Raw genomic sequence first — 26,326 nt, forward strand, 5'->3', positions numbered from 1 at the left:
ATCCTGCTGTTAAATCATACAACTGCTGAGTCTTTCTTATTCTCACAAAACTCTTAGCAATTGGAAAGAATGTTGAGGTTTGATGTGCACTGTTGACCCTCTGCAGAAGCTATGTAAATATAGAAGAAATTAAAGGGAGATTTGACACCATTATTATGGTCTGACAGCAATATTTCAGTAATGCTTCCTCCTAAGACTTACCTTTGCTAATTTTCATGCTTGTCATGGGTTTTGTTTCATTTACATCACAGCTAGAGATGCCTAGCATGCTTTTGAGATCTAAATATATTTCATTGCAAAGTAACCTAAAGTGTGTAAAAGCAGAAAAAAAGTATGTTTCTTACCATAGTGAGACAATCAATGCAATCACTTTTATGTTCTGTCATGATTTAACATAGCTGTGGGGATTGCAAGCAGGTTTCTCTAGAGTATGAAATTATGCCATCAATTTGTACAAAAGTACTACTCCTTCAGCATTATATTGATGGGACTCAAATGATGAGTTGTTTTCTGAAATTCTTTCCAAAATCATGAATTAGCCTAAAGCAGCATTTTTAATTAAAATGTCCCCAATAAAGTTCTCAATTTGGGATATTCTCCTCAGATCTTACTCTTTGGAGTTTCCATGTGTGTCACCGAAGGACATGGAGCCATTGAAATTCAAGTTTTAGGTAGGTAATTCTTTGTGCTGGCGCATGTATTGATTGCCTTTTATCTACCTGTATATGCATCTGTACAGCATCACTGTCAGTGCTTGTCACCCCAAAAGAACACACAGGCATAGTGCAACATGTGATGGCAGTGTAAATTGTGGTTTTAAGTCATAAATTCAGAAGAGGCATTCAGTTTTTCATGCTTCCTGCTCTCTATGCATAAAGTTCTGCTTAGGAAGTGGGTAGAAGTGCTGTTTCATACTGAAACACAACGTTGCCTGGCGTCGCGGCTCACTTTGGTCCTGTGTCAGGCAACTGATTGTAGGATGGATGCATGTTTCCCCAAAATTGTCTCCTGCTCTGGTAGGGCATTAGCACTTCCTGCAGTGAAAGGCAAGATAAACACTTAGTCCACGTTACACAGTTTGAGGTTTTCCTAGGGCAAGAGAGAGAACTGTGGCAGTCCCTTCAGCTGAGACTGAACCACTTCGATGTTTTTAATTTATCTGAACTAAAAAGAGCTGTAGGTCTCTAAACCAGTGAGATGCCTGATAGTTTTCTCTTAAAATGCTTAATAGACTTTGCTAGAGAAAGAGCGTCCTGTTGGTGATAATGACAGATGTAAATGTCAGGTCCAGAATTTGTATGGCAAGTCCAGGCTTAAGCATACCAGATAGCTGCTGGCAGCCTTTTATTTTCAAAGGTCTTGCTTCCTGTGCAGCTTTGGGACTCACAGGGTTGCCCTGTCTTTGTCAAATGAGAAAATTTATAAATTTTAAATTAACACTTACTGCTCTTAAAGCAATGTTTACCTTATTGTCAATTCTTGTAATGCCATTCTTAACCACTGTAGATATTTCCTGTACTCAGGTGTTGTCCTTCTACTCTGGGAGAATCAAACTGTTATGGAGTCTGGTGTACCACCTGACTTTTAACCCAATACAGTTGTTCTTTCTTAGTGTATGGGGTTTTTTTTCATTTTTTTACCTTGGAAATTCTAGAGGTCCTTTAGTCAGTGCACTCTGGCTCTCTTGAACAATGATATATCTTTCTATCAGGCTCTTAAGACTCCTATTTCCTTTCAAAGATTATGTGGCTTCCCTCCATGCTTTTTATGTATTTTGTATTAAGAAAGATACAGCAGAAAGAAAAAGCCTGCTCGAAATGGAGAGTTTATGCTTCTGATGATGGAACGAAGTCCACAGAGTTTGTTTCTTTATCCATTACAGTTGGATAAAGCGATTTTTAGAGTGACTAAAGGTATAGTCTGGTAACAAAGCAATTTTCTTCCAAATAATTTTCTATGGCATTTGTGGTTTGTGTCTTTGTTCTCCCACTCTCCATGACAACTAGTTTTCCTTCAGCATTTTTAAGTGTTTGCAGGGGACAATCACAAACCAAGGACAAAACCAGATTATTTACCAGTAACTTGAGTTCTCCTACAGCAATTTTCTCTGTAGAAACCTTTCATCTCCCTCCCTCTCTCCCCAGTTTTCCTATTGAAAGACAGAATTTTTCTAGTCAATTTGGAATAAAGTAGGAGGGTGTAGTAGTGACTCACACATCCACCAGGGGTAAAATGGCATTCAATGCATGCGCTAGTACAATTTGTACTTACCTGAAATTTGACAACTTCAACAGCTCTTTGGTGTCTGACATGGCGTTCTCATAAATTTCACTAAAGACCATGAATCTGTGGAAGAGGTAATCCCTCCCCCCAAAACAGGAAATTCAGTTACTGGTAAGTAATACAGTTTTATTAAAGATGTCAAGCCATAAGGATTCCTGCTCATCCCCAATAACCTCTAATAAACATGCCATTTACTTACTTGGTATACCAAATTCATAATTATTATCAAAGGATTTTATACTGAATGCAAATGAGCTAAACATTCTGGAATTGTATCATAATTTTCATTATAAGAAAATTTCAAACATGCTTGCCAGAATTTTGAAGGCAAAGAGTTTTTCGAGAACATGAGATGATTCTAAATTTGCTGAACTTCAGATGTCATATGTTTTTATCTCCCTGTAAAAATGTGCAATTTTTTTATGGCTCTGATGCCACAGATATAAGAACTCCAACTAATTTCAGTTGCCTAGAATGAATTCCTTAACAAGAAAACCACACTAAAAAACAACAAACATACCAATGAAAAAACTAACAAACCTATCCCAGAATTCCCCAGTAGGGCTTGACCAAAAGCTAAATAAAGTAATACAATTCTCTTGTCTTCACTGGCCTTTGGGTCCTTTTTTTTTTTTTTTTTTTTTGAGTCCATAACATTTAAACATAGTTGAAATGCTTTAGAAACAAAGGAAAAAAGATGCTTAGGAAAATTACTAAATAACATCTGGTGTGTTTATGTCTGCTTCATTCTATTCAACTGTGAAACAATGTTTTTCTTCTTTGCTATGTTATAGGTAAAATGTGTAAGAGGAAATACTGTTATAAATAATCCTTTAAACCAATCATGTTTCTGCCTAACCATCAAAGCATCTTTCTATTTGCAGACACCTAGGAACAATGCTTTTCTTACTTGTAAATACTATAAACTTTCATCCTATGCAAGAAATTATGAGAATGCTTTCTAAGGACTTTCCTTAAACCTTCCATTTTTTGTCTTTATTAAACTTTCTTTTTTCTCAAGCTCTTCATAATGTACATTGTGACTTCCTGTGTTTATAAAATTTTTCATGTTTATTTCAGTGCCAGTTTATATTCATTCTAATTTTAATTTTCCAGTTTTGATCTTTAATTTTAAAAAGAGTATATAGAAAAAGCTTTCAAATAAATAATTGTTTCACTGTCCTAGTTCAGGTCAATTTCAGTCAGCTAGTCTCAGTGAGCCCAGAATCAAACCTGACATGTATTAGGAACCTGATAAAAACAAAATTGTCAGTAGCTGCGTAATTCGCTATACCCTATGACCAGATCAGAAAGGAATATTTCTGGGAATACATTACATTGCCAGGGACAAGGAGAATTACGAGTCCATATCTCAAATCTGGACCAAATCCTAGTCTGAAGAGTAGAGGAGACAGACATATTAATGCTGCTTAGTCTAGAAGTTGCTTTGTGTGAAAATTGCTTTTTTCGTTAAAAGAACAGTACTATGAAGAGAAATGCTAACTCACTGTTGTCCTCTCTTTTTATGTAGATACCTTGCAGTCACAGCTTATCAATATGGGTGTTATTCCTACGTTAGTGAAATTGTTGGGTATTCATTGCCAAAATGCAGCTCTGACAGAAATGTGCCTTGTTGCATTTGGCAATTTAGCAGAACTTGGTAAGTCCACAATACTTATCTCAAATTTGCATCCAGTTTTCCTAATGTTAAGTCTTAGTTAAAGACTAATAAAAGCTCGTTCCAGTCCTTTTGTTAGTCAACAATAATAGACAAGAAATTTTTGCTTATTTTCTGTAGAATATATAGTTGTCTCTTCTTTTTTTCCCTCCTCTTCAGTAACTGAAATTTATTTGGGTACTTAATTCAACCTCATGTTTTATGTTGCTGTGCTTCAGTGCAACTAAGCATGTTTTAAATAATCTAAACAGTATTTCCATAGCACTGCTACTTAATGTGAATTATTTATTAATAATAAAAATATTGTATCCTGGTGTAACTCCACAAAGTTTTATCAAGATTAAATTTGGTTCATGGAAATCTCAGAATGAAACTGAGACGAGCATAGTTCACTAATCTGCATATTACTTTAGGCGCAGAATTTTAACATATTCTAGTTTAAATACCTCCATGTATAAATCATGAATAATGTTAATTTTAGTTGCAACTTCATTTAAATTGAAGTTTGTGGCTCTTATTTGATCCAAGCAAATCAGTTTTCATTGGAATGCAACCATGTGTTGTTAAGGCCAGTGTTTTATTAACATTTATGCTTTATATTGTTTTTCTTTTGCTAACCTATTTGATGAAATTCTGTTTTTATGAGTTGGGGTTTTTTTGCACTGGAGTCAATAATACATAGCACTTATGATATCATCTAAGAACATTCAGCAGTTCAAAATCAGAAAAATATATGTCTGAGTTTATAGTATTTGGTGGCCTGAATTCATAGATTTCAAGGCCAGAGAAAGTGTCACGTTACCTAGTTTAGTCTGGTCACACACAGAATACATTTATTTACAGCAGATAATTCTTAACAAATCAGCAACAGAAAAAGCCATCAAGGTAGCACTAAAGAGATTTACAAATCAGAGGGGTTCAAGATGGGCACTATGTACTGTCTGCACAGCAGAAAGTGTAAGAGTCATACACTGAAAGTTCTAGTGCTTAAATGCAACCAAAACCATAATGATATTAAATATAATAAATGCTAGCCTCACTGAGAACTCAGTGAGAGTTTCCTTTCCCTCTTTGGAAAGATCTAGCTCTGTCTTGTTAAGTAATGAGAACTGTGGGAAAGAAACTTTACAGCAGCTGCTTCCCTTTCAGTTCATAAACACTGAAAAGGTGCTCCTTCTTTATGACTGGTCCAAAATTAATTTACTTTTTAATACTTTATTCTCTCTTAAGCAGTAGTCAACCACATTGCAACTATATTATTTTATTTTTGCCTTATAACTTCAGGGATTTTTTTTGTGAGATCTGTCATTTTTCATCACTTACAAGACAACAGCATTGCACAGATCCCTTGAAAAACATTATATTACTTATTCTGTGTCAAAGCAGGGCACAAACCAGTGATGAAATGGTAAAACACTGGAAAGATCAAAAATCCACATAGAATATACTATGAAACCATGCATAGTGAGAGAAAACAATAATGAGATGTGCACAGAAGTGTCTAGGACTGCAGTTCATGCTTTTTCCAAGTCCTTGGTATCAATTCTACAGTAAAGTAATCCCTAAGCATCTACCAGAGCAATAGCAAAGGTGCTGGAAGGTTTTCCAAATACAGATGGCCCTCAGGAGGTGGCAACTGGAGAATGCAGAGCACCAACCCTACCAACTGCATCCCTTGTAATAATGTCAGTGGGGAGGAATATGATAGAGGCAATGGAATAAGAGATGCTTTTGTTGAATGTACATTTGAAGATCTGCTGGCTAATCTTGTAGGAATCTCACCCAGCTGTAAAACTGCTTTACACTGTATCTGTGCAGTGTGAGATGGCCCAGCCATAGCCAGCCACAGATTTCAAAATAAACATCACCATCGTGAAACCAATATTAATATAGTAAATATTAATGAATATATATTATTATAATATATAATATTATATATAATATTATTATATTAATAATATTAACCAATATTAATTAGTAAATATTAAAGAATTTGATGCAAATCTTCATCTCTCCCATAGAAAATTCAGTATATGACCTGCTCTTCTTTCTGTTAACATAAGGGAAATCAAAGACTTATTTTTGTACTGTTTCTATAGCTACCTCACATTTTGTTGGGCAAAACCAGACCCAACAGCCTTGAATCATATACAGTAATTTCACGATTATAAGCCACACTTCCGGGTGTCAGCAACTTTTCGTTCTTTGTCTATATATAAGCCGCACGTTACAATACAGGGTGTGATAAAAGGTATCTATTCTATCACCATCTGTTGAGGGTGGGGGCAGTGATCCTTATCTCCATGGGAGATATTCTGCTAATGGGCCATCCATTAAAACCAGGCAGGGCATTGTTCTTTATCTTTTCACAACCCATCCTTCCTCCAGCGAGTCATTTTCTGCTAAGGGCCCATTGAGTCCCACTGTGGGACTGATAAAATTACTTAATCCCATTGGAAGTTGCTCCAGCCAGGGGGAAGAGCCCAACATTTCTTACCAAGATAAAAACAGAGTTTTTGGGACACTAAGATAGCCCCTTTCTCCACTGGAAAACCGGATTTCTCCACATCACCACTGGAGCTCCAGAGGGAAACTGCACCTTCTGCAGGAGCACTGCTTCAACTGAATCGCATCTGTCACTGCAGGAGGATGCAGCCACCATTTAATGGGATTGCTACCAACACCCTGCCTGACAGGGTGTCAGGTTGTACTCTGACTTTGTCAGGGTTTGGAGTTTGTTTCTTGGTAGTACTGTATTTCTATTTTAATTTCCCTAATAAAGAACTGTTATTCCTAATTTCCATATTTTTGCCTGAAAGCCCCTTGATTTCAAAATTATAATAATTTGGAGGGAGGGGGTTTACATTCTCCATTTCAAAGAGAGGCTCAGCAGACACCTGTCCTCCAAACTAAACCAGCAACTTTTTGTTCTTTGTCCATATATAAGCCACACTTGATTATAAGGCGCACTTCGGGTTTGGACCAAAATTTTAGTCAAAATGGTGTGGCTTATAATCGTGAAATTACTGTATTTATATATTTTAAACAGCCTTAACCGTAACTAATTCAGGTCAGCACATATAAAGTCTTAGACATTTATCTTTTCATTTTGTTACAAGCATGGGTCTGTTGCTCTTGTCTGTGAAGAGCAGTTGGTCATCTTATTGAATAAAGCTGGTAACAAAGAGAAAAAGTAGTTCTACCTTTTGATGTTGTTTGTTTACTTTATTCTGAATTTCTCCTTTTGCTTCACAGAGTCAAGTAAGGAACAGTTTGCCTACACAAACATTGCTGAAGAACTTGTGAAACTGTTCAAGAAGCAAATAGAGCATGATAAAAAAGAGATGATTTTTGAAGTTTTGGCCCCCCTAGCAGAAAATGGTGAGAATTTTTTTTCTTACTCTTTTACTCATTCTCTTATGTATATTTTTTATTTCAGTATATCAGTGTCTTTTTCAGGCACTAAATGCAGAGTAATGGGCTGTGTCGTTCTGAAGCCACCATGGCTGTGATCCTTGTGATTGTAGTTTCATGAAAAGTGAATAGGTCTTAATTGTTGAGCATATGACAAGAGCCAGCACATTGTTGATGCTAATTCCATTGCTGATTCTCTCTGTATACGATTGTATTATATTTTATTGCCCTGTGCCCACAGTGGGAATATCAAAAGCTGCTTTTTAGAGAGCTTCACAACATTTGTCTGCAAACATTGGCTCAAGTGTTCACAGACCATTGGAGCACCAGTACATCATTTCCCAGAATCGCAGAGCCACTGGCAGTTCCATTTCCTATAACATTATTTTTGCTAGAGCATGTCAATTGCAGACCAAGGGCTGGGCACTCTGCCCTTACTGTTCATTGAGAGATCATATGAATTTAATTTGAGTGTTTGGTGGTGTATCTTACATAGCCCCAGGCAGCCCCTGGGAGTTTGAATCACTGTTAAAGCCAGAGCAGGAATTGATGTGCTGCCATGATCACTCCTCTGGGATGTTCCTCCCAGAGAAACAAAGGATCAGACAAAGGTGGTTGTACAATGCATCATCTGTCTTAATGGAAATGAAGAAATGAGTTACCAGGTGGAGCTGGACTGATGTGGGAAGCAGGTTTGTGTAGGGAAGACATCACAGTATTTGATGGCTCTCTAACCTTGTTTTTAATCATCTCAGCATTAAAGCTTTTTTTAATTTAATAGATTGTTAGATACAACTGCAAACTCAAATGTATTTTTCATTCTACTCTGTTGTGTATACACACTCTGTGTGCGTCTGTTTTACAAAGTCTAAGGATAAAATTTCACTTCAATTTAAAAAGTTATTTTGACTCTTATTTTAAGTGACATGGAAATCAATTCCCTTTTTCAGTTCTAAAAATGCACATTTTTTCCAAAATATAGAATTTATTATATAATAATTTACAGTTTGCTCTAAGACAGTTCCATCCTCAGAGACTGGCAAAATAGGGTTGAACTTTTTCTGTATTTGACATATAACAATTAAAATGCTTGTTTTTTCTTAGAGTATGTTTTTTAGTTGCAATAAGATTTGAGAAATTCACTGCTGCTGATCCTAACTCAGATGCTCAGATGTTGAGAGGTAGTCAGAAAAACATTTCCACTGTAGATTCAAGGCACACTTAAATGAGCTCACCTTGCTGGTACTGTTTAGGTGCTTTTGATTGTAGATAATTAGCAATAGGTCAGAAGGGAAAACCATCTAAATTAAGTATTTGCAGAGTCTGGATTTTGGTGGTTGGAGTGTTTCAAGCTTTTTTTTCTAATGTACAGTAATTTCACGATTATAAGTCGCAACATTTTGACTAAAATTTTGCTCCCAAACCGGAAGTGCGGCTTACATTCAGGAGCGGCTTATATATGAACAAATTTTGGAAATTTCCCAACTAGGAAGTCCGAGCCAGCAGCAGCACCAAGCCAAGGCGGAGCTCGCCCGGCCCCAGGCGGTGGCGGGGCAGTGGTGGCACAGCGGCAGCGCTGCCCGGCCCCGGGGGGGCACGGCGGTGGCACTGGCCGGGCACGCCCCTCTCCCTCCTCCCGGTGGCAGCAGCCAGGCACACCGCTCCCCTGCATCCCAGCGGCAGCAGCGAGCGGGGCCGGGGCCACTCCCTGGCGGCCGCCCCGAGCAGGGCCAAGCCAGTAAACCCTGTGATCCCATGATTCTGTTACTATTTGGAAACTTTGTGAAAGTTGCACAGGAATCCTCGCTGTGAATGAAAGTGCGGCTTACCATCCGGTGTGGCTTATTTATGGAGGAAAAACGAAACGTTGCTGACACCCCGGAAGTGCATCTTATAATCAATGCGGCTTGTAATCATGAAATTACTGTACTTGTTGATTAAGCATGCTAGTGCAGCAATTTCAGTTTCAAATCTCAGAACATCTGCAACCTCGTGTTCTATAGCTAAGGGAATTCTCTATTTTTAAAGCACCTCAGTGCAAAAGTGCCTATTTGAAAAAAATCTCAACTGGAGATTTTGCGTTTTCTTACAAAGTTCATGAGAAGGTCAGCTGCTCTTAGAGAAACAATAAATTTCACTGAGGCAAAAGCCTAGTGACACCAGGAAACTGGGAGTCTAACACATCGTTCACCAGAGGTAGAACACATTTCCTCTCCCAAGTGTGGCTTTTAAACTGTATGAAAAAGTATTTCCAAAGCCATGGCCTAAAAATATTTTAACTTGAGTTAAACTCCTTTTTGTTAAAATACTATTTCATGTTGAAAATGGAGAGAAAACCACTTATTTTGCACATTTCTACAGAGCTTTGTGACTAGTTTTCAAAATCAGCATGCAAAAACTGCCAGAATTGCTTCTATATATGAAAAGACCTAACAGCGTGACAGCCATTACCTCTTAACAGAAAGGGAGTTTAGGCATGTAAAGAAGATTCCAAGGGAAATATCTGTTAAATATTTTGTTATTTTAGAAACAAGAGAAAAAATATTGTTCCCTGATTCTATGTCACCTGGAAAAAGTGTTTATTACCTCCTCAAGCCTTGCTTTGAGTACCAACTAAGAAATCAGTTTGCCCTCATCAGTTTTCAGAACAAACTTCTCTGCTAACCCAACCTTTTGGATTTGGCCTTTCTGCACTCTTCCTGCAGCCCTTTCAACGAATGGCAGCTATACTGTCTGTCTTTGGAAAGCATGAACACAGTACAGTCTTTATGAGTCTGCTGTGTCATGACTGAGGTGCCAGAAGTTTGCTTTAGAGAAATATCCTCATTTTTAGAAGTGAAGAGCTCCATGCACCTTCAGCTTATGATTGTGCTCTAAAGGCAGTCCAGAGCCAGGGAGAGCCTGTTAGACAAATAATAAGAGAAGTTGGCCATAAAAATTTCAAATAAAGAAGTCGTGGTTTTATGTACACAAGTTGTCAGTGAAAACATTGACATCACTTTTTCTTACAGTCCATCCTGCATATGTGTGTGTATGATAGATGCATTTTAAATCCTGATTCTGACTCCTATTATCCATGCTATTTTCCAGATGTCATTAAACTGCAGCTGGTTGAAGCAGGTTTGGTGGAGTGCTTACTTGAGATCGTCCAGAAGACTGTGGACAGTGACAAAGAGGATGATATTGCAGAGCTTAAAACAGCTTCTGATCTTATGGTTCTATTATTGCTTGGAGGTAAGTATGGGCTGTCACTATGTTCCACAAAGCAACAGTAGATACTTATAATACTGTTTGGCTGCTGAATTTCACTATTTGTTAATTTTCTAAATAACCTAGATGACCTGCTACCCATCCCGCAAACATTTAACAAGTCAGGTTTTGTCCCTCATTGCAGGAGTGGAAGCAGCAGAGCTTCACAAATATAAAGAGAAGTTTCCTGAACAAACACTTTGCCTTTCTGACTCTGTGCTTTTTACCCCAGATGAATCTATGCAAAAGTTATTTGAAGGAGGAAAAGGCAGTGTGTTCCAAAGAGTACTTTCATGGATTCCTTCCAATAGTCATCAGCTACAGCTTGCAGGAGCACTGGCTATTGCAAATTTTGCCAGAAATGGTAAGAACATGCCATAATACCTTATGTAAATTTATGTGTGCCCCTCTATCATGCTCTGTCTGTACAGCTACAAACAAGAAATGTGTTGCAGTAAAGCTGCTGTTGAGTTACACAGCACTACTTTTAAACTTTACAATCCTCAAAAGCGTTAAGCTTACAGTAATTTCACGATTACAAGCCGCATTACTGACTATAAGCCGCATCTCCAGGTGTTGGCAAACATTTTGTTCTTTGTCCATATACAAGCTGCACCCAATTATAAGCCGCTCTGTCGTTCACAGCGAGGACCCGCGTGCAACAAAGTTGCCAAATAGTAACAGAATCACGGGATGGCGGGGTTTACTGGCTCGGCAAAATGCCGGCTTTTACTGGCAGGTTGCTCGACTTGGCACCTCGATTTGCACTTCCGGGGTTGGAAATGTCAGAAAATTATTCACATATTAGCCGCTCCTGAGTGTAAGCCACATTTCCGGTGTCGGAGCAAAATTTTAGTCAAAACGGTGTGGCTTGTAATTGTGAAATTACTGTACTTTAAAAATATTATTTTGCATTTATAGAGAGCTATAGGGGATTTTTGCCTTCTTCAGTATTTCTTCTATCACTCTTGTAAGTTTGTCATGAGCACTGCAATTCCCACAGATGATGGTGGTCACATTCTCAAGAATAAAATCTAAAAAGGAGTAAGGAAATAACCCTTCTATTCATAAGAAGCTATTGTAAAAATCTTAGTAATAATCTTCCCTTCACAAGTGACTTGTTACATCTTGCACAGACGGAAACTGCATCCATATGGTGGATAATGGCATAGTTCAAAAGCTGATGGATCTGCTAGACAGACATGTGGAGGATGGAAATGTAACTGTGCAGCACGCTGCACTGAGTGCTCTCAGAAACCTGGCTATTCCTGGTAAGCCTCTCTTTACATTGCTAACTACCCAAAGGTGAAATTCTGTTCTCCCACTGTACCCCCCAGGGAATGTGGGTGGGAGTTCAGACTGACATTCCTAGAGGCAGGTCAGACTGCTGCTTTTCATTCTGGCCCAACACTGCTTTTGTGTCTGTTGCACAGCAGTTGAGACAAGCAGTTCTGAATATATCACAGGCATAGTAACTGTCCCTTGCCTCTTTGATCCCACAGTATCTCCCCACCAAAGAAAGGGCTGCCTTCTAATTGGCAAGGAGCTGAGGAGGCCTTGAATATGATTTCTTAACCCTTTTTGTCCAGAGCACTGCATATTTATTTTTCTTTTTGCTTGTTTCATTTACAATGTGTCTTACAGCTGAGGGTCCCCACGAAACAACAGTGCCCACTTTGTTAAAACACTGCATCTTACTTAAGACTTTGAAAATTGCCAAATTGGAGCTGGAGGTAGACTGACAGAATAGCTGGTCTATTCCAATTAGTTACTGTTTGTTGGCAGTATGCTGAATGCTTATTTGTCATTTTTAGTAACTTAATTTGTGAGTTTTGATTGCTCAAGCATAAAGGTAGAGCACGAAACAACAAAGCAAATTTGTAACGCTTGTATATGGTTACTTGTGCCAAGCCAAAAATAAGTCTTTCATCCATTTAACCTTATTTTACTGTTTTCAAGTTTTGACAAATCATAACTGTTAGAAATTATCATGCATACATAACTAAACCCACTGAGGTTTAGCAGTATTCCGTTTGCTTACCTCTCTTACGCGAGTCATTTTCACTTCCATCAGTCAGCTTCCCTGTGGCCTATGCTGAAAGGTGTCTGCCAGAGACCTACATAGCCATCCCTGTGCATTGTTAGAAAGAAACAAGCAAGTAATAACTGACCTCAATGATGAGCTCTCTATTTCAAACACCTGATAAGTACTTTTTTCCAAGTACACTACTGGGCAAGGTTTGCACCTTAAATGCCTTTCAGAGAGCTCTGTGAAAGTGGAGAACATGGACTAGTGGAAGGGATGAAAGAGAGGTTGGAGAGGCGAAGAAGGCAACAAAAGACTACAGACATGTCAGGCCACAGTGTTGTTTGTATGAATAATTGGAACTGGGTAAGAGGTTATTCTGCTAATTAGATACTTTAGTTCCTTTGCCGGTGAGAAATAGAAGTGTGGTTGGAACTCAGAGAAATTTCTTCATATTTGGGGATGCAAGTACTAGCCTGGGCTTCTGCCTGATGCATTTTGTGGAAGATACCTTTCCTAAACCAAAGGTGATGCTCAAGCTGAACACAGAAAGTTAGATGTGCATACTAGGAAAAAGCACTTAATTTCACAGGAACCGTAACATTTTTCCACAACACAGTATCACCAGCGCACACTGTTCCTGAAGTCTGTGCTCACAACCTCTTTTTCAAACCACATCTGAAAATTTGCTTCAAGGCCAGCTCTGAAATAAACTACATCTTCCAGAAATGTTTTTGATATCAATGCCTGTTCTTTATTCATGCAGTTGTAAATAAGGCTAAGATGCTATCAGCTGGTGTTGCAGAAGCTGTATTGAAATTTCTCAGATCGGAGATGCCCCCCGTTCAGTTCAAGCTGCTGGGAACATTACGAATGTTAATAGATGCACAAGGTAAAAATAAACTGTTCTCTATGTTAAGTGATTCTCTTTGGTTCACTCTGTGATATGCTGCCAAGATTCTTAAAAGAGAGAAGCAGAGTTTTTCTAAATTTCATTCCTGAAGTCATGGAATATGCAAAAGGAGAGGAATATGGATTGATTTTTTTTCAGAACTCCTAAACTGACTACCAGAGACTCTCCAAATAGGTGTCAAATGCTTATTTACTTTTGAGCTTCTTTACACTGTCACATTACAAGTGTGTATTCAGGTGTGAGTGTTTTGAGCTAATACTCCTGTTTTGCTGTTCACTTACTGTAGTCCCTGGCTGTACTTCGGTCCTTAGAACAGGATAATACTCTATTAATTGATAGACTGAAATTCCAGAAAGTTACCAACTTGTTCCCAGGATGAGGATTTATAAAGCAAAGTCTGCTAAAAACCAGAAATAGTTCATGAGGTAAATTAGCTGTGTATTTATTTTTGACTCAGTCCCACAGATTTTTTCAAAAGATCCATTCTAGTTCTAGCAAAACTATTGGATATGAAATAGAATTTTTATGAATGTATTTACATGACTTACAGTCTATCAAACCTGATCTAACTGACCACACTCCCTTCTAGCAGCAGTCCCTCTGGTTTTTAATTCATGAGCTGGCTCACAGCTCAGCTGGGGGTGTGATATCACCTGTATTTTCCCTGCTCTTAATCAGTGCACAAGCTTCATTAACTGGGCTGATATGTTGTTTCAAAAGCTGGATTATGAATGTTTTTCTGGATTTTTTTTTTTCATTTTGACTGGCTTTACTTCTTTCAATGCAACCTAGACTTTTCCCCCTGGTAATGCAGACTAGTGAAGTTCTTCTAACTCCTTCAAGTTAGTAACTTTCAGCTTGTTTTTTTAGCACTTGCTTTAAAAAAGTGACAACCTTTTTGTTGTGTTGTTGGCTCCGGCATCATGTAGCAGAAGCAGCTGAACAGCTGGGCAAAAACGTAAAACTGGTGGAACGGTTGGTGGAGTGGTGTGAAGCCAAGGATCACGCAGGTGTGATGGGAGAGTCCAACAGACTACTTTCTGCACTTATACGACACAGCAAATCAAAAGTAAGTTAGTGGAGAAGGTCAGCTCGTCAGAACTATGACTCACCTGTGCACTTGCTGGTGGTAACCAACCCTCCAGCTTTCAATCCTTCTAGCGAGCCAGCTTGGGTATTCATGTGTTACATCTCCTCTGCCCAAGGCTTGACTCATTTTTATTTTTAATGTATCCTGCAGAAGTTCAGCATGCTGTATTCTCTGTGTTTTAATGATGCTATATATGAAGAATCAGTGAACTCAGTTGGTAGGATCTTGCTATATATTTACATAAAACTGAGATCCAGAAATAGTCTCTTTCCCTACTCTTCATACAGCATATTTCAGAGTTCTAAGATTCTGATGGATCATTAGAAATTATAATTTATTCCAAATTTTAACAAAAGCTTGCTTGTATATGGCAAAAGGTATAACATTAGGAAAAATTAATTTGCCCCTCCCATCACATCTTTACCTAAGCAGTCCAAGTCCACCATTCTTGTTCAGCTGAGTATTAGACAAAGCAGCCTTATAAAGGACAAACACATCTCTGGAGACAGGCTATTTCAGGCTCAGACTTCCTTTAGTATGTTCACTGATATGAACACAGGCTGCATTACTGAACTTAAATAGCAACTGTGAATTGGAGAGCTTGGACTGTAACAGTGACCTCTTCATTCATCCATGGCATTTATGAAGTGAAAAATGTAGTAGAGGCAAGATGTCTACTGAGTGTCTCCAACAGGTCTTACAGAGATTTAAATCTTTGCTGATTTCTAATAGCACTGTCTCTGTCTAATACCAATTATCCATTTCATGTTCAGCCTCTAAAAGTCATCAGGGTTTTTCTGGTTCTCACTTTTTCTGCCCCCCTCTCTGGAGTCCTCAACATGCACGCGTGGATGGCAAACACCACCGCAGTGACATAATAAATATTCTCTATAAGACAACAGAATTCATTTCTAAATGTGGAGACACTACTGATGAAATCAAATAGCTATTAAGGCAGAAAATAACAGCATTCTCACAGGTGAATTAATTTTTGTGGGGTGCATGCACTCAGAGGAAATTTGACATGAAGTGAATAACAACTGAGAGGATAGGGGTTTTTTAAGCTTTTGCCGCCCTCTAGGTTTGAATATGAGTACAGCTGTATGGTTCTTAAAAACATAAGGTTTGAATTCAGCTTTTAATTTTAAATGCTTTGGGGTAATATTTACAAAGACAACAGTCAGTTTTAGTCATTCTGAAAAACTGGAGTAGGTACCTGTGATTTCAGCCACACTGATGGCTGTCTTCTATTTGGTTCTGCCTTTTAAAGGGTGATGTCCACCTACAGTATAAAAAAATTTGATGTCAAAGATGCTGATTGGTTCCTAAGACTTATATAGCCAAAATTCCACACCAATTCAAATAGAACTTAGCAGTTCTCATATTGTCTCAGTCTGAAAACTACTTTGGTGTTCCAGCAGAAAACCACAAATAATAAAATACATAATTTCAAGTACAGAAAAATAGAAAAATACTTAAATACTTGCATACATTATATCATTTAGGAAGAAAAAAAGATTTAAGATTAGGTCATTAGGCTGTAATTTGGGCTGCTAGTATCTTCAGTATGATTATCTAAAAATACTCTCAAGGATTATGATTATTATTGTGTCTGTTTCCTTGCATAAACAACACCAGTGCTTGTGCAAAGACTAAAAAAGTAATTAATTCTCAACACATAGGTCAGTTTATTGGTTTTGGCATATGGCTGGTGTAAGAAAGGGGGGGTAGTGTTTTAAATGGAAATTTAAGATATAGATGAAAAAATTAAGTCATATTCTTGTTTAAAAAAATAAATGCTACTTCAAACCTTTGTGCACTCATAGGACAAGTAAAAAATGATAAAACCCACTCTACATTTCCTTGAACAGTTTCCTTTCAGCATGCCAAGTCACCGGATTTTTCAGGCAAACATTTTGCAAATATTTTTGAGATATAAGATGATGAAAACATGAGGTGCGCAACCACTTTTGAAATTATAACTAACAAACACCTGTGGAGACCAAAAATCTTTATTTATTTCTTGTGATGTAAGTTGGATGAAATTTTGGACCTGAAAACAGAATCTCAGCTCTGTATTTTTGATCTGCTTTAGATACATTTAAGTCAGTTAAATGACATTTTAAGTTCCTAGATACTGGGCAGCAGTACTGCACAGCAGTTCATTTTAGCAGCTAGCTTTAAAACAGAAACCAACACACTGGTGTCCCATACCTCCCTTTTCCTTACCTGCTTTGTATTAGAAGAAAAATTCCATAAGAGACCACTGCGCGTTTACCTGCCCACGTCTAAACAGCTTTTCAAGTACACCATTTCTGTTACATAGGAAGGTTTGTGATCTCACCTCTCTGAACATTTTTAAGAAACCCTGAAAATTTGTGGAGAGAGATGAAGCATTATAACTTTACTATAACTACATCTGTGTGTTTCCTTACCCTAAGTACATAGTTTGTTGGATACTTTGAACTGCTAATTATTTGATGATTGATGGCACTGAGATGAGAACTTGGGTTACACCATATAACCTGGAAAAGAGTTCATTATGTGTGTCTTAGTTTTGAGGTTACCTGCCTTGGTTTAACATCCCGTACCTTACAATTGCAGAGCAGTAACAGATCATGTGTAGCCCTGTATGTGTGTACATTGATGTATAAAGTGCTTATGTGTGCATAAAGCCAGTGAGTATTCTTATCCACAGATAACACAGCACCCCTGATGGTTCCCTTATTTAATACAGTTTGTATGCAATGCAGAACTTTTTCATCTTTGCACTATTTATTTTAGGATGTAATTAGGACTATTGTACAGAGCAGTGGCATCAAGCATTTAGTAACCATGGCGACCAGCGAACACGTAATAATGCAAAATGAAGCTCTCGTTGCACTGGCATTGATAGCGGCTCTAGAGTTAGGTGAGTATCCCAGCAGTTCACTTCACCTGTTTCCTGTCTAGCCTGTGCCCAAGCCATAGAGGGAGAATGCAATGTAGAATAGCCTCCTCCTTCCACCTGCCCTTCAGTATTTCTGTGGTGGTTCCTGCAGACACAGGCAAGCCATCATGTTATGCAGGAAACTGGAGAGTGCTGGTTATACAGGATCTGCTCCATGATGCAATCTAGAAAGGCCTCCAGCTTAACTTTCAGATTTGGGGTAAAACCCACAAAGCAAACATACCTTAGACTAGAGACTATATGACCTGACCCCATTCCTACACTGGAATGTTAATCCGCTTTTGAAGAGCTTCTCAAAGTGAAGCGTCTACTTACCTAAAAAATAAGAACTACGGAATACACAGAAGTGGTTAATGCCCCCATTATGTCTTCATTAAATTACCCAGAAGTAAGTCTAAGAATTGACATATGAAGGCAGGCATGATTACAGTAAATTCACGAATACAAGCCGCACTGAGTATAAGCCGCATCTCTGGGTGTTGGCAAATATTTCGGTTTTTGTCCATAAATAAGCCGCACCTGAATATAAGCTGCTCTGTCGTTCGCAGCGAGGACCCGCATGCAACAAAGTTGCCAAATACTAACAGAACCGCGGCAGGGCGGGGGGTTTACTGGCTCAACTAAGGCTGTGCAGGCTCGGCCCGCTAGGGGCTGCTGACGGGGCCAGGTGGCCCAGCCCGGCGCTGACACTCGGGGCTGGCCGCCGCCTCTGGGTTCGCTCGCCCCGGCCCCGCTCCCGCCGCGGCGCCGGCCGGGCACGGAGAGAGCGCCCTGCTCACGCCGCGGCACTGGCCGGGCACAGAGCACCCCCTGCTCCCGCCACGGCGGCGGAGGGCGGGGGCAGAGCACCTCCCCTCCTCCCCGGGCCGCAGCAATGGCGGCGTGCCCCTCCCCGTCCTCCCCGAACCGCGGCAATGGCAGCGCAGGGCCCCCATCGGCTCCCCGACCTGCGGCAATGGCGGCGCAGGGCCCCCGTCGGCTCCCCGAGCTGCGGCAATGGTGGCACAGGGCGCCCGTCGGCTCCCCGAGCCACGGCAATGGCGGCGCAGGGCCCCCGTCAGCTCCCCGGGCCGCGGCAATGGCAGCGCGCCCTCCCCCATCCTCCCCGGGCCGCGGCAATTACGGCGCGGCCCCCCCCCCTCCTCCTCGGGCCGCAGCAATGGCGGCGCGGGGCCCCCCCGTATCTCCCCTGGGCTGCGGCAGAGAAGGGAAGAGAGCTCTCCCGCCTCTCTCCCCGCCCCCCCGTGCTGCCTGCAGGGAGCCAGGGCAACACAGTAACACTGTAACAATCGTGGAATGCCGGCTTTTACTGGCAGGTGCTTGGCTCGGCGCCCTGGCTGGCACGTCTGGGGTTGTAAATGTCAGAAAATTATTCACAGATTAGCCGCCCCCGACTATTAGCCGCACTTCCGGGTTTCCACCAAAATTTTTGTCAAATTGCTGCGGCTTGTATTCGTGAAATTACTGTACATGTCTTGACCTCCATTTGTAGTACTTCAGCTTTTCAAACAAGAAAGTAAATGCTCAACAGAGGCTTTGTTTATCCTATTTGCTTACTTGTTAACTAAGGAACTACACAACCTTACATATTTTTGTTCTTGATTTCATCTCTTGCCATTGTGTACTACAGGAATGCTCTGTTCAATTTTCTAATCACTGCCAATACATCAAGGAATTGTTTCAAATAAAAGGAAAGATGTTCCTATTCACACACATCATCTCTTTGTCTTGTCTTCAGGCATTTAAAGGTTGAGTCCAAATTCAATTCTTGTAATCTTAGAAAGCTACAGAGGCAGTAACTCTAATGGAGATCTTGAAAAGTTTTCCACAGGCTTTATAATGGACCGTGAGCTCCCTCTACCATGGAATCAAGAACTACACAATCTATATTTTCCCAGACAGAATTTCCTAAAGCAAATTCAGGCAATGGAAGTCTTGAAAGCTGAAATATTCCAGGTGTTGGCCTAAATGGCTAGAAAATCTCATGGCTTTTCTATCAGCTTACTACACATTAAGACTGGATTTCATCAATAAACTCTGTGACTGTCCTTTCAAGCAGTCAGACAACTTCTCATTTATAGCAAGAGCTGTGATTTTTGTCATCATGCCATCAAATACGTGCTTGAGTTTTATACCAATGAGTTATGTACCCCAGCCTCACTTTCACTCGGGTGAGAGATCGTGTTTCAATAAAGTGGTAACTCATGGAAGCATCAAAGCAAGTGGCACTTACAGACTTACAAATTTTCACTTGTATTTCAGTCACTGCTGAAAAGGATCTTGAAAATGCTCAGCTTGTTCAGATTCTACACAGACTGCTCTCAGACGACAGGAGTGCTCCAGAAATAAAGTATAACTCCATGGTACTGATCTGTGCTCTTATAGGATCTGGTGAGTATGCAGGAGACGCTGCTTCCCAAGATTTATGTATGCAATATAGTTCTCTCCTACAGCTGAACACAGAGCATGTGCAAACACACTGACTGGTTCTCTGTTCACAATGGATATGGACACAAAGGTTCCGTTTACTATGACTCTGCAGTGTCTATAGTGTCAAGGATGAAGTCGTTAACTCAGTTTTGGATATTAACTGCAGAAACTTGACCCTGGCTTCTGTAGGATGCAGCTAGCTCAAACTTTGACAGGAAACAAATGAAAAGCGGTATGATATCAAGTCGTCTTTGCAAACATGCAGATCACAAGACCTTTATTTTCATTTTTAGCTGCAAGTTCCCTGTACTTGATGTGTGATGGTGCTTTAGGAAGGATCCTTGCATTTATGTCACTAGGAAGACTCCTTCCCTCAACAACCCTCGCATGCTCAGCCCACCAGGCACAACAGGCACATCACTGCTGGACACTGTAAACTCTCATCTCTCTGAGCTCACCCTTTGCTAAAGACCAGGCTGTTTGCAGACTGCTGGAGCAGGCTGTGGTTTGATATTGCAATTTCCCACCTGTGTATGGGCAAACAAACAAAACAAACCACAAAACAAAAAAGAGCAAGGTGTCATGGGGAAATTTCATTCAGGTTTTCAAAATGTTGCTACATTTCTTTAATTTAGTTCTTTAAGAAAGACTGAATCTGTGGAGGGAGAACAAATTTCATTCCATAGGGGTTTAAGCATTTACAGACAACTAAGATGACAAAGAACTGGAATAATTACAGAAAGGTGTTAAGTCAGAGCCTGTCTGCACAACTTGCCAAGTGTGAAACATATGAAGGCTCTTTAGAGATTAGTTTATAGCAATTCAGTTAATAGATTAAAAGATACCACAGTTAAACATGTGCTGTCTCTGTAAACAAAGATGCTTTTTTTACAGAGTTCACCATGCGCACTGCAAGTGTAATTTTGGAGACCTGTACATCTATGCAAGTGAATGTTGTATTCCTGCCATCTTACAGGAAAAAATAATTGGTTTTAGAGAGTATACACATTTCTGTGTGCAAAGATTGTGCTCAAAATTTGCTAACAAGCCTCAGCTCTCAGTAAGCACTCACTTTAATGTTAAGAAATGTAAACTTAGTCATTACTCACAACCTTCTAGAGCCATGTCATGCTTGGGACTATCCATGCAATTTAGAGCAGAAGGCTTTTGTCAAAGGTTCACAGTCAGCCTCACTGTCTTGATCTTTATTTCCACTGCTTCCAACTAAAATAATCATCTTCAGAAAATCTGACAGTTGCATTTTCCCTTCCTGAATCCTGTCACCTGCAGGACTGACAGAGTTATTTAAAGTCAAAGACTTGTATCTCTTGTCCACCAGCGTACAGACCAGTCTTAGGGGGGTGTTTTAGGGTTATCTGAGTGGTAGAGTTCAGTCTGCAACCGCACTCTAAGCTTTGCCTAAGGCATCAGGCTCCTTACCCTGCTCCCAGAAAACAGATAGCAGCATGTCACTGCATTATGCACCTGTGAAGTTAAGGCCCAGCATTTGACTGACCCAGTTCTGCCCTGCTTCCTGATGAACAGACCTGTGTAAAATCAGTAAGGACACAAGAATAACAACTGAGCAACCCTGGTATTAACTTTTAAGTTGGGGGAGTTACTATTTAAACCAAGGAGAGGAGGATCAAGGAGCTCTTTACATGGGAAAATATTGAAGTACACCTCTTACAGTTCTGTTGCCTCTAAACTGTTTTCATTACTGTTTCCACATAGTGAATCACATTTCCTTATTCTACTGTGAACAGACCTGTGTAGTTATTTTTAAAGTAACTGACCCCAGTATAGTTCGATAAAGACTAGAAACAGTTCCACTAGTTAAGTTTAATTCTCCAGTGGCTGCTATTGTTACTATGCTTTGTTATGGGGTATTTGGCATCACATTTAACTTGATGTTGCCAACATCTCTGTGTTCACAGAATCACAGAATGGGTCAAGTTGGAAAGGACCACAGTGGTCCAACCTCCCTGCTCAAGCAGAGCCATCCTAGAGCACATGGCACAGGATTGCATCCACAATGTTCCAGTGAAGGAGACTCCAGAACCTCTCTGGGCAATCTGTTCAGTGCTCAGTCACCTGCACAGTAAAGTTCTTCCTCATGTTCAGGTGGAACTTCCTGTGCATCAGCTTCTGCCTGTTGCCTCTTGTCCTGTTGCTTGGCATCACTGAGCAGAGCCTGGTTTCTGTCCTCTTCACACCCTCCCTTCAGATACTCACAGACATTAATGTTTCCTTCTCTGTCATCTCTTCTTGAGGCTGAACAGGTCCAGCTCCCTCAGCCTTTCCTTGTGACTTATACTCCAGTCCCTTAATCATCTTCGCTGCCCTCCACTGGATGCACTCCAGGAACTCCTTGTCTTTCTTGTCCTGAGGAGCCCAGAACTGGACAAAAGCACTCTAGATGTTGCTTTATCAGGACTGAGCAGAGGGTCCTCTTGACCTGCTGTCCATGTTCTTCCTAATGCACCCCAGGATACCAATGGCCTTCTTGGCCACAAGGATACTGCTGGCTCATGGACAGCTTTTTGTCTACTAGGACACCCAGGTCCTTTTCCACAGAGCTGCTTCCAACAGGTCAGCCCCTAGCCCATGCTGCTGCCTGGAGTTATTCTTCCCCAGGTGAAGAACTCTGCATTTGTCTTTGCTGAACTTCAGTTGGTGTTAAGTGGTTAACAGATACCTATTTTTTATATGATTCTTTCCATCTGAAAGTTCCTTTGCAACTGAGTGAATGAATAGGGAAAGAAAAATGAGGACAATGGAAAATGGAAGAATCATCCAAAGCAGAGCAGTCTTTGCACAGTTTTCTGTAGGCAAGAGTCTCCATGAAACTGGATGTTACCAGCCATGGTAAAGCACAGTGAAATGCCTGGTTAAACATGTTGATATCTCAGGAGAAAGCAGGAAGTGCACACATAGCATAAACACCCCAACAGCTTCACTGACATCTGTCTGTACATACACATTTCCAGCTGCACAGCAGTATAAGAGGCTCCAGCTCTTACATGATAGAGGTTAAACTACATGAGAACTAAAAACATGTGAATTAAGAAAGTAGGCAAGGATGGAAACAAATGCCAAAGCTTGCTTTTAAAACAAAAAGTAAATAGCACAGCATAAAGCTTAGCTATCTGAAACAGGTGGTTGGGAATTCTCCTGGGAAATTCAGAGGTTAGGCCCCCGGCAACATGTGGAAAGCAAAATTATTTGTATTTGTTGCTGAGTGGGATTTCACTAGAGGCATGAAACAAAACCAACCATTTTAGATCAAAACTGTGAGATGTTCAGAGTACAGGGCTTTGAGAAAACTTGCCAAATTTCTTACAAATTGCTTAATTTTATGAGTTGCTCCCAGCCTCTCTTAATACAAAAGGTAAGTACAGTAAATTCACGAATACAAGCCGCACTGAGTATAAGCCGCATCCCTTGGTGTTGGCAAATATTTCGGTTTTTGTCCATAAATAAGCCGCACCTGAATATAAGCCGCTCTGTCGCCCGCAGCGAGGACCCGCGTGCAACAAAGTTGCCAAATAGTAACAGAACGGCGGCAGGGCAGGGTTTACTGGCTCAACTAAGGCTGTGCAGGCTCGGCCCGCTAGGGGCTGCTGACGGGGCCAGGTAGCCCAGCCCGGCGCTGCCGCTCGGCGGGACCACTGGGGGCCAGCCGCCGCTGCCACTGGGCTCGGTCACCACAGCCCGGCGCTGCCCTGTGGTGGCAGGCAGGGACAGAGCCCCCCACTGCCTCCCAGAGCCGCGGCAGGGGCGGCCCAGGTCCTCCCTGTCTCTCCCCCGTGCTGTGGTAGAGAGCTCTCCCGCCTCACTCCCCGCCCCCCGTGCTGCCTGCAGGCAGCCAGGCTCCACCCGTGGTGCAACAGAGTAGCAATTTGTAACAATCGCAAAATGCCAACTTTGCAGCAGCTCAGCTCGGCACTCTGGCTGGCACTTCTGAGGTTGTAAATGTCAGAAAATTATTCACATATTAGTCGCTCCTGACTATTGGCCGCATTTCCGGTTTAGGAGCAAAATCTTAGTCAAATTGGTGCGGCTTGTATTCGTGAAATTACTGTAATATGCAATCCAGGATCAAAATCATTAGACAGTGTCTCCTAGTTTTGAGTAGCACATAAACACTGCATCCATATGCACTGCACTGGGCAATGCTCTGCGTGTTGTGTTTGCATTAACTTCAGAGCTGAGCTGTAAAGGGACAGCAAACAGTGACCAGGTGATGCCACATTAATAAAGGACCCATCTCATACCCCCACACAACAGTAAGGGTCGACACACACAAACGATGCAATGAGCCTGTCTGGCTAGCTCAATTGCTCAGGCTAGTTTAAAGAATAAACCAAAAAATGTTTTCACTAAAAATACTTCCTAGGCATCTGTTATGGAAGGCAATCCAGTGCTATGCAGCAGCTTCATCATTCATCATTACCTGAAATCCATGGAGTTTGTGTGTGCTGGAGGCCCTGAAAAGTTGTCTCTCCATCCTCAAAAGCAATTCCAAAAATAAACAATAACCAGATTATGCATACTCACAGCTGCATGTTTCTGTGTACACGGTTTACTAGACAAGTTTCTTGCAGTTTTCTTCTGCCTGTCTCATACAAAGCACTGTTTCTTTTAATATTTCCTTTTCCAGAACCTCTTCAAAAGGAAGTGCAGAGTATGGCGTTTCTAGAAGTCATATCAAAACTCCGCAGCCATGAGAACAAAACTGTTGCCCAGCAGGCCTCGCTAACAGAGCAGAGACTTGCTGTAGAAAGCTGAGGAAGGTCTTGTTTCCAGTGCATCTCATCACAGATTTCACCTTTGTCCTCCGTCCTGCTGGCACTCCTGCTATGTTTTCCACTGTATCACTTGTGCATGCGTGTAACGTTCCCACATAAATTGATGAACTGCTGTAGGTACCCGTCCAAAAAGGTTTCTACAAATTCATAGGTGGTGTTAACATGAAGCTGTCTCCACCCGTAACTGTTCTACTTGTATTCTTGTTGCTTGGGCCACATAGTAGAATGTGCATGTTGTAGTCCTATGATGATGTAGAAGTGGTACTACACAATTGACTCTTTCCTCATGCCCCCTAACTGCATAAAAATGTACTACTAAATTAGGGACAATACGAGATGCAGCAAGTCCAGACTAGTGTGCTGACTATAGGATTAAGAAGTAAGTCTAAAGTAAGTCTAGCTCAATTTTTGGTGCTTTGGAGATTCAGGTTTGAATGCAATGTACTGCTGCTCATTCACTGGTCTTGCCTATTAATGTCAAACTCGTGGTACCTAGAGGTAACAAATAAAAATTTCAGTGCTCTCACTTTACCCTGTGGTTTGTCCTTTTTTCTAATCCCACACAGAAGCCACGACTGCACCATCATGCACTGGTGAGTTCATTTTGTTCCTGGCTCTGGCCCAATGCAATCACTGCCTTTCAGCTGAGCAGATATTAAGGAAGCTATTCCAGCCACTTTCACTGTGTGTGCTCACACAGGAGGCACTGTGTGGCGTTACAGTCATACATTTTAGCAGCAATGCATGATACAATTCTTACCCCATAAAGCCATGTGTGTATGAGTGCTCCTGGGTTTGCTTCTTTATTTACTGGGGGATTTTTGTAGATGGATTTTTAAAGGAATATCTTGCAGCAGCTGTTCAACAGAAGCCCATCAAGTGAGAAATGGAAGGTGCAAGAGACTTCTTTTTTCTCCTTTCCTAGGTAAGAAAGATAGAAAACTGCCAGTCTGAGCATCTTACCTCACAGCTGCTCTTTTGTAGGTCTAACAAGCCAGCAAGCAACCAGCAGACAGCACTTGGGTAAAACAAGGAGCCAGTTGGAATAGCGGTTTCCAACAAGTCGGCAGATATTATTTTGGACTGGTGTGATACCATTGCCTAGCTTGATGAAGCCCACCATGCATGGAGGTCGTAAGATCTATAACATCTTAAAGTGAATTCAGCATTCCTAGTGCTGAAGTTTCAAGTTCCTTTCTTACCAGCAGAGGCAGCAAACCCAAAGTCTGAGCACCTATGAGATCCCATGCCAGGTAATTGCAAACTACCGCTTTTGACCTTCACAATTTCACTCCCGAGCTCCATGAGACCACTGCCTATCCCTCAGATACCACGATGGGAAGATGGCAGCCATGAGGGTAAAGGGATTGTTTACACAAGCTGGGTATAAAAAGAAGCTTGCCTTCAATAGTCAGCTTAAGCTCTCAGATTGTAGTAAAACACAGCAGATGCTACAGGAATTTTCACACTGCAGAGATTCCA

The 26,326-nt window shown here is 40.8% G+C and overlaps 1 protein-coding gene across 4 annotated transcripts in view; it reads left to right on the forward strand.

Annotated features, from left to right (window-relative positions):
• The window catches only part of RAP1GDS1 (Rap1 GTPase-GDP dissociation stimulator 1), a 96,478-nt gene extending 71,103 nt beyond the window's left edge, over positions 1–25,375 (forward strand). For all 4 annotated transcript variants that reach the window (XM_033059838.2, XM_033059836.2, XM_033059837.2 and 1 more), the window contains 10 exons: positions 3,815–3,943; positions 7,217–7,342; positions 10,466–10,609; positions 10,857–10,988; positions 11,761–11,895; positions 13,417–13,542; positions 14,493–14,632; positions 17,438–17,564; positions 19,866–19,994; positions 24,697–25,375. In XM_033059838.2, coding sequence (XP_032915729.1) covers positions 3,815–3,943; positions 7,217–7,342; positions 10,466–10,609; positions 10,857–10,988; positions 11,761–11,895; positions 13,417–13,542; positions 14,493–14,632; positions 17,438–17,564; positions 19,866–19,994; positions 24,697–24,824 — 1,316 coding nt within the window. In that variant the 3' untranslated portion in view covers positions 24,825–25,375. The remainder of the gene's footprint in view (positions 1–3,814; positions 3,944–7,216; positions 7,343–10,465; positions 10,610–10,856; positions 10,989–11,760; positions 11,896–13,416; positions 13,543–14,492; positions 14,633–17,437; positions 17,565–19,865; positions 19,995–24,696) is intronic.
• The last annotated feature ends 951 nt before the right edge of the window (positions 25,376–26,326 follow it).

This window comes from Catharus ustulatus, chromosome 5, assembly GCF_009819885.2.
Source record: "Catharus ustulatus isolate bCatUst1 chromosome 5, bCatUst1.pri.v2, whole genome shotgun sequence".
NCBI lineage: Eukaryota > Metazoa > Chordata > Aves > Passeriformes > Turdidae > Catharus > Catharus ustulatus.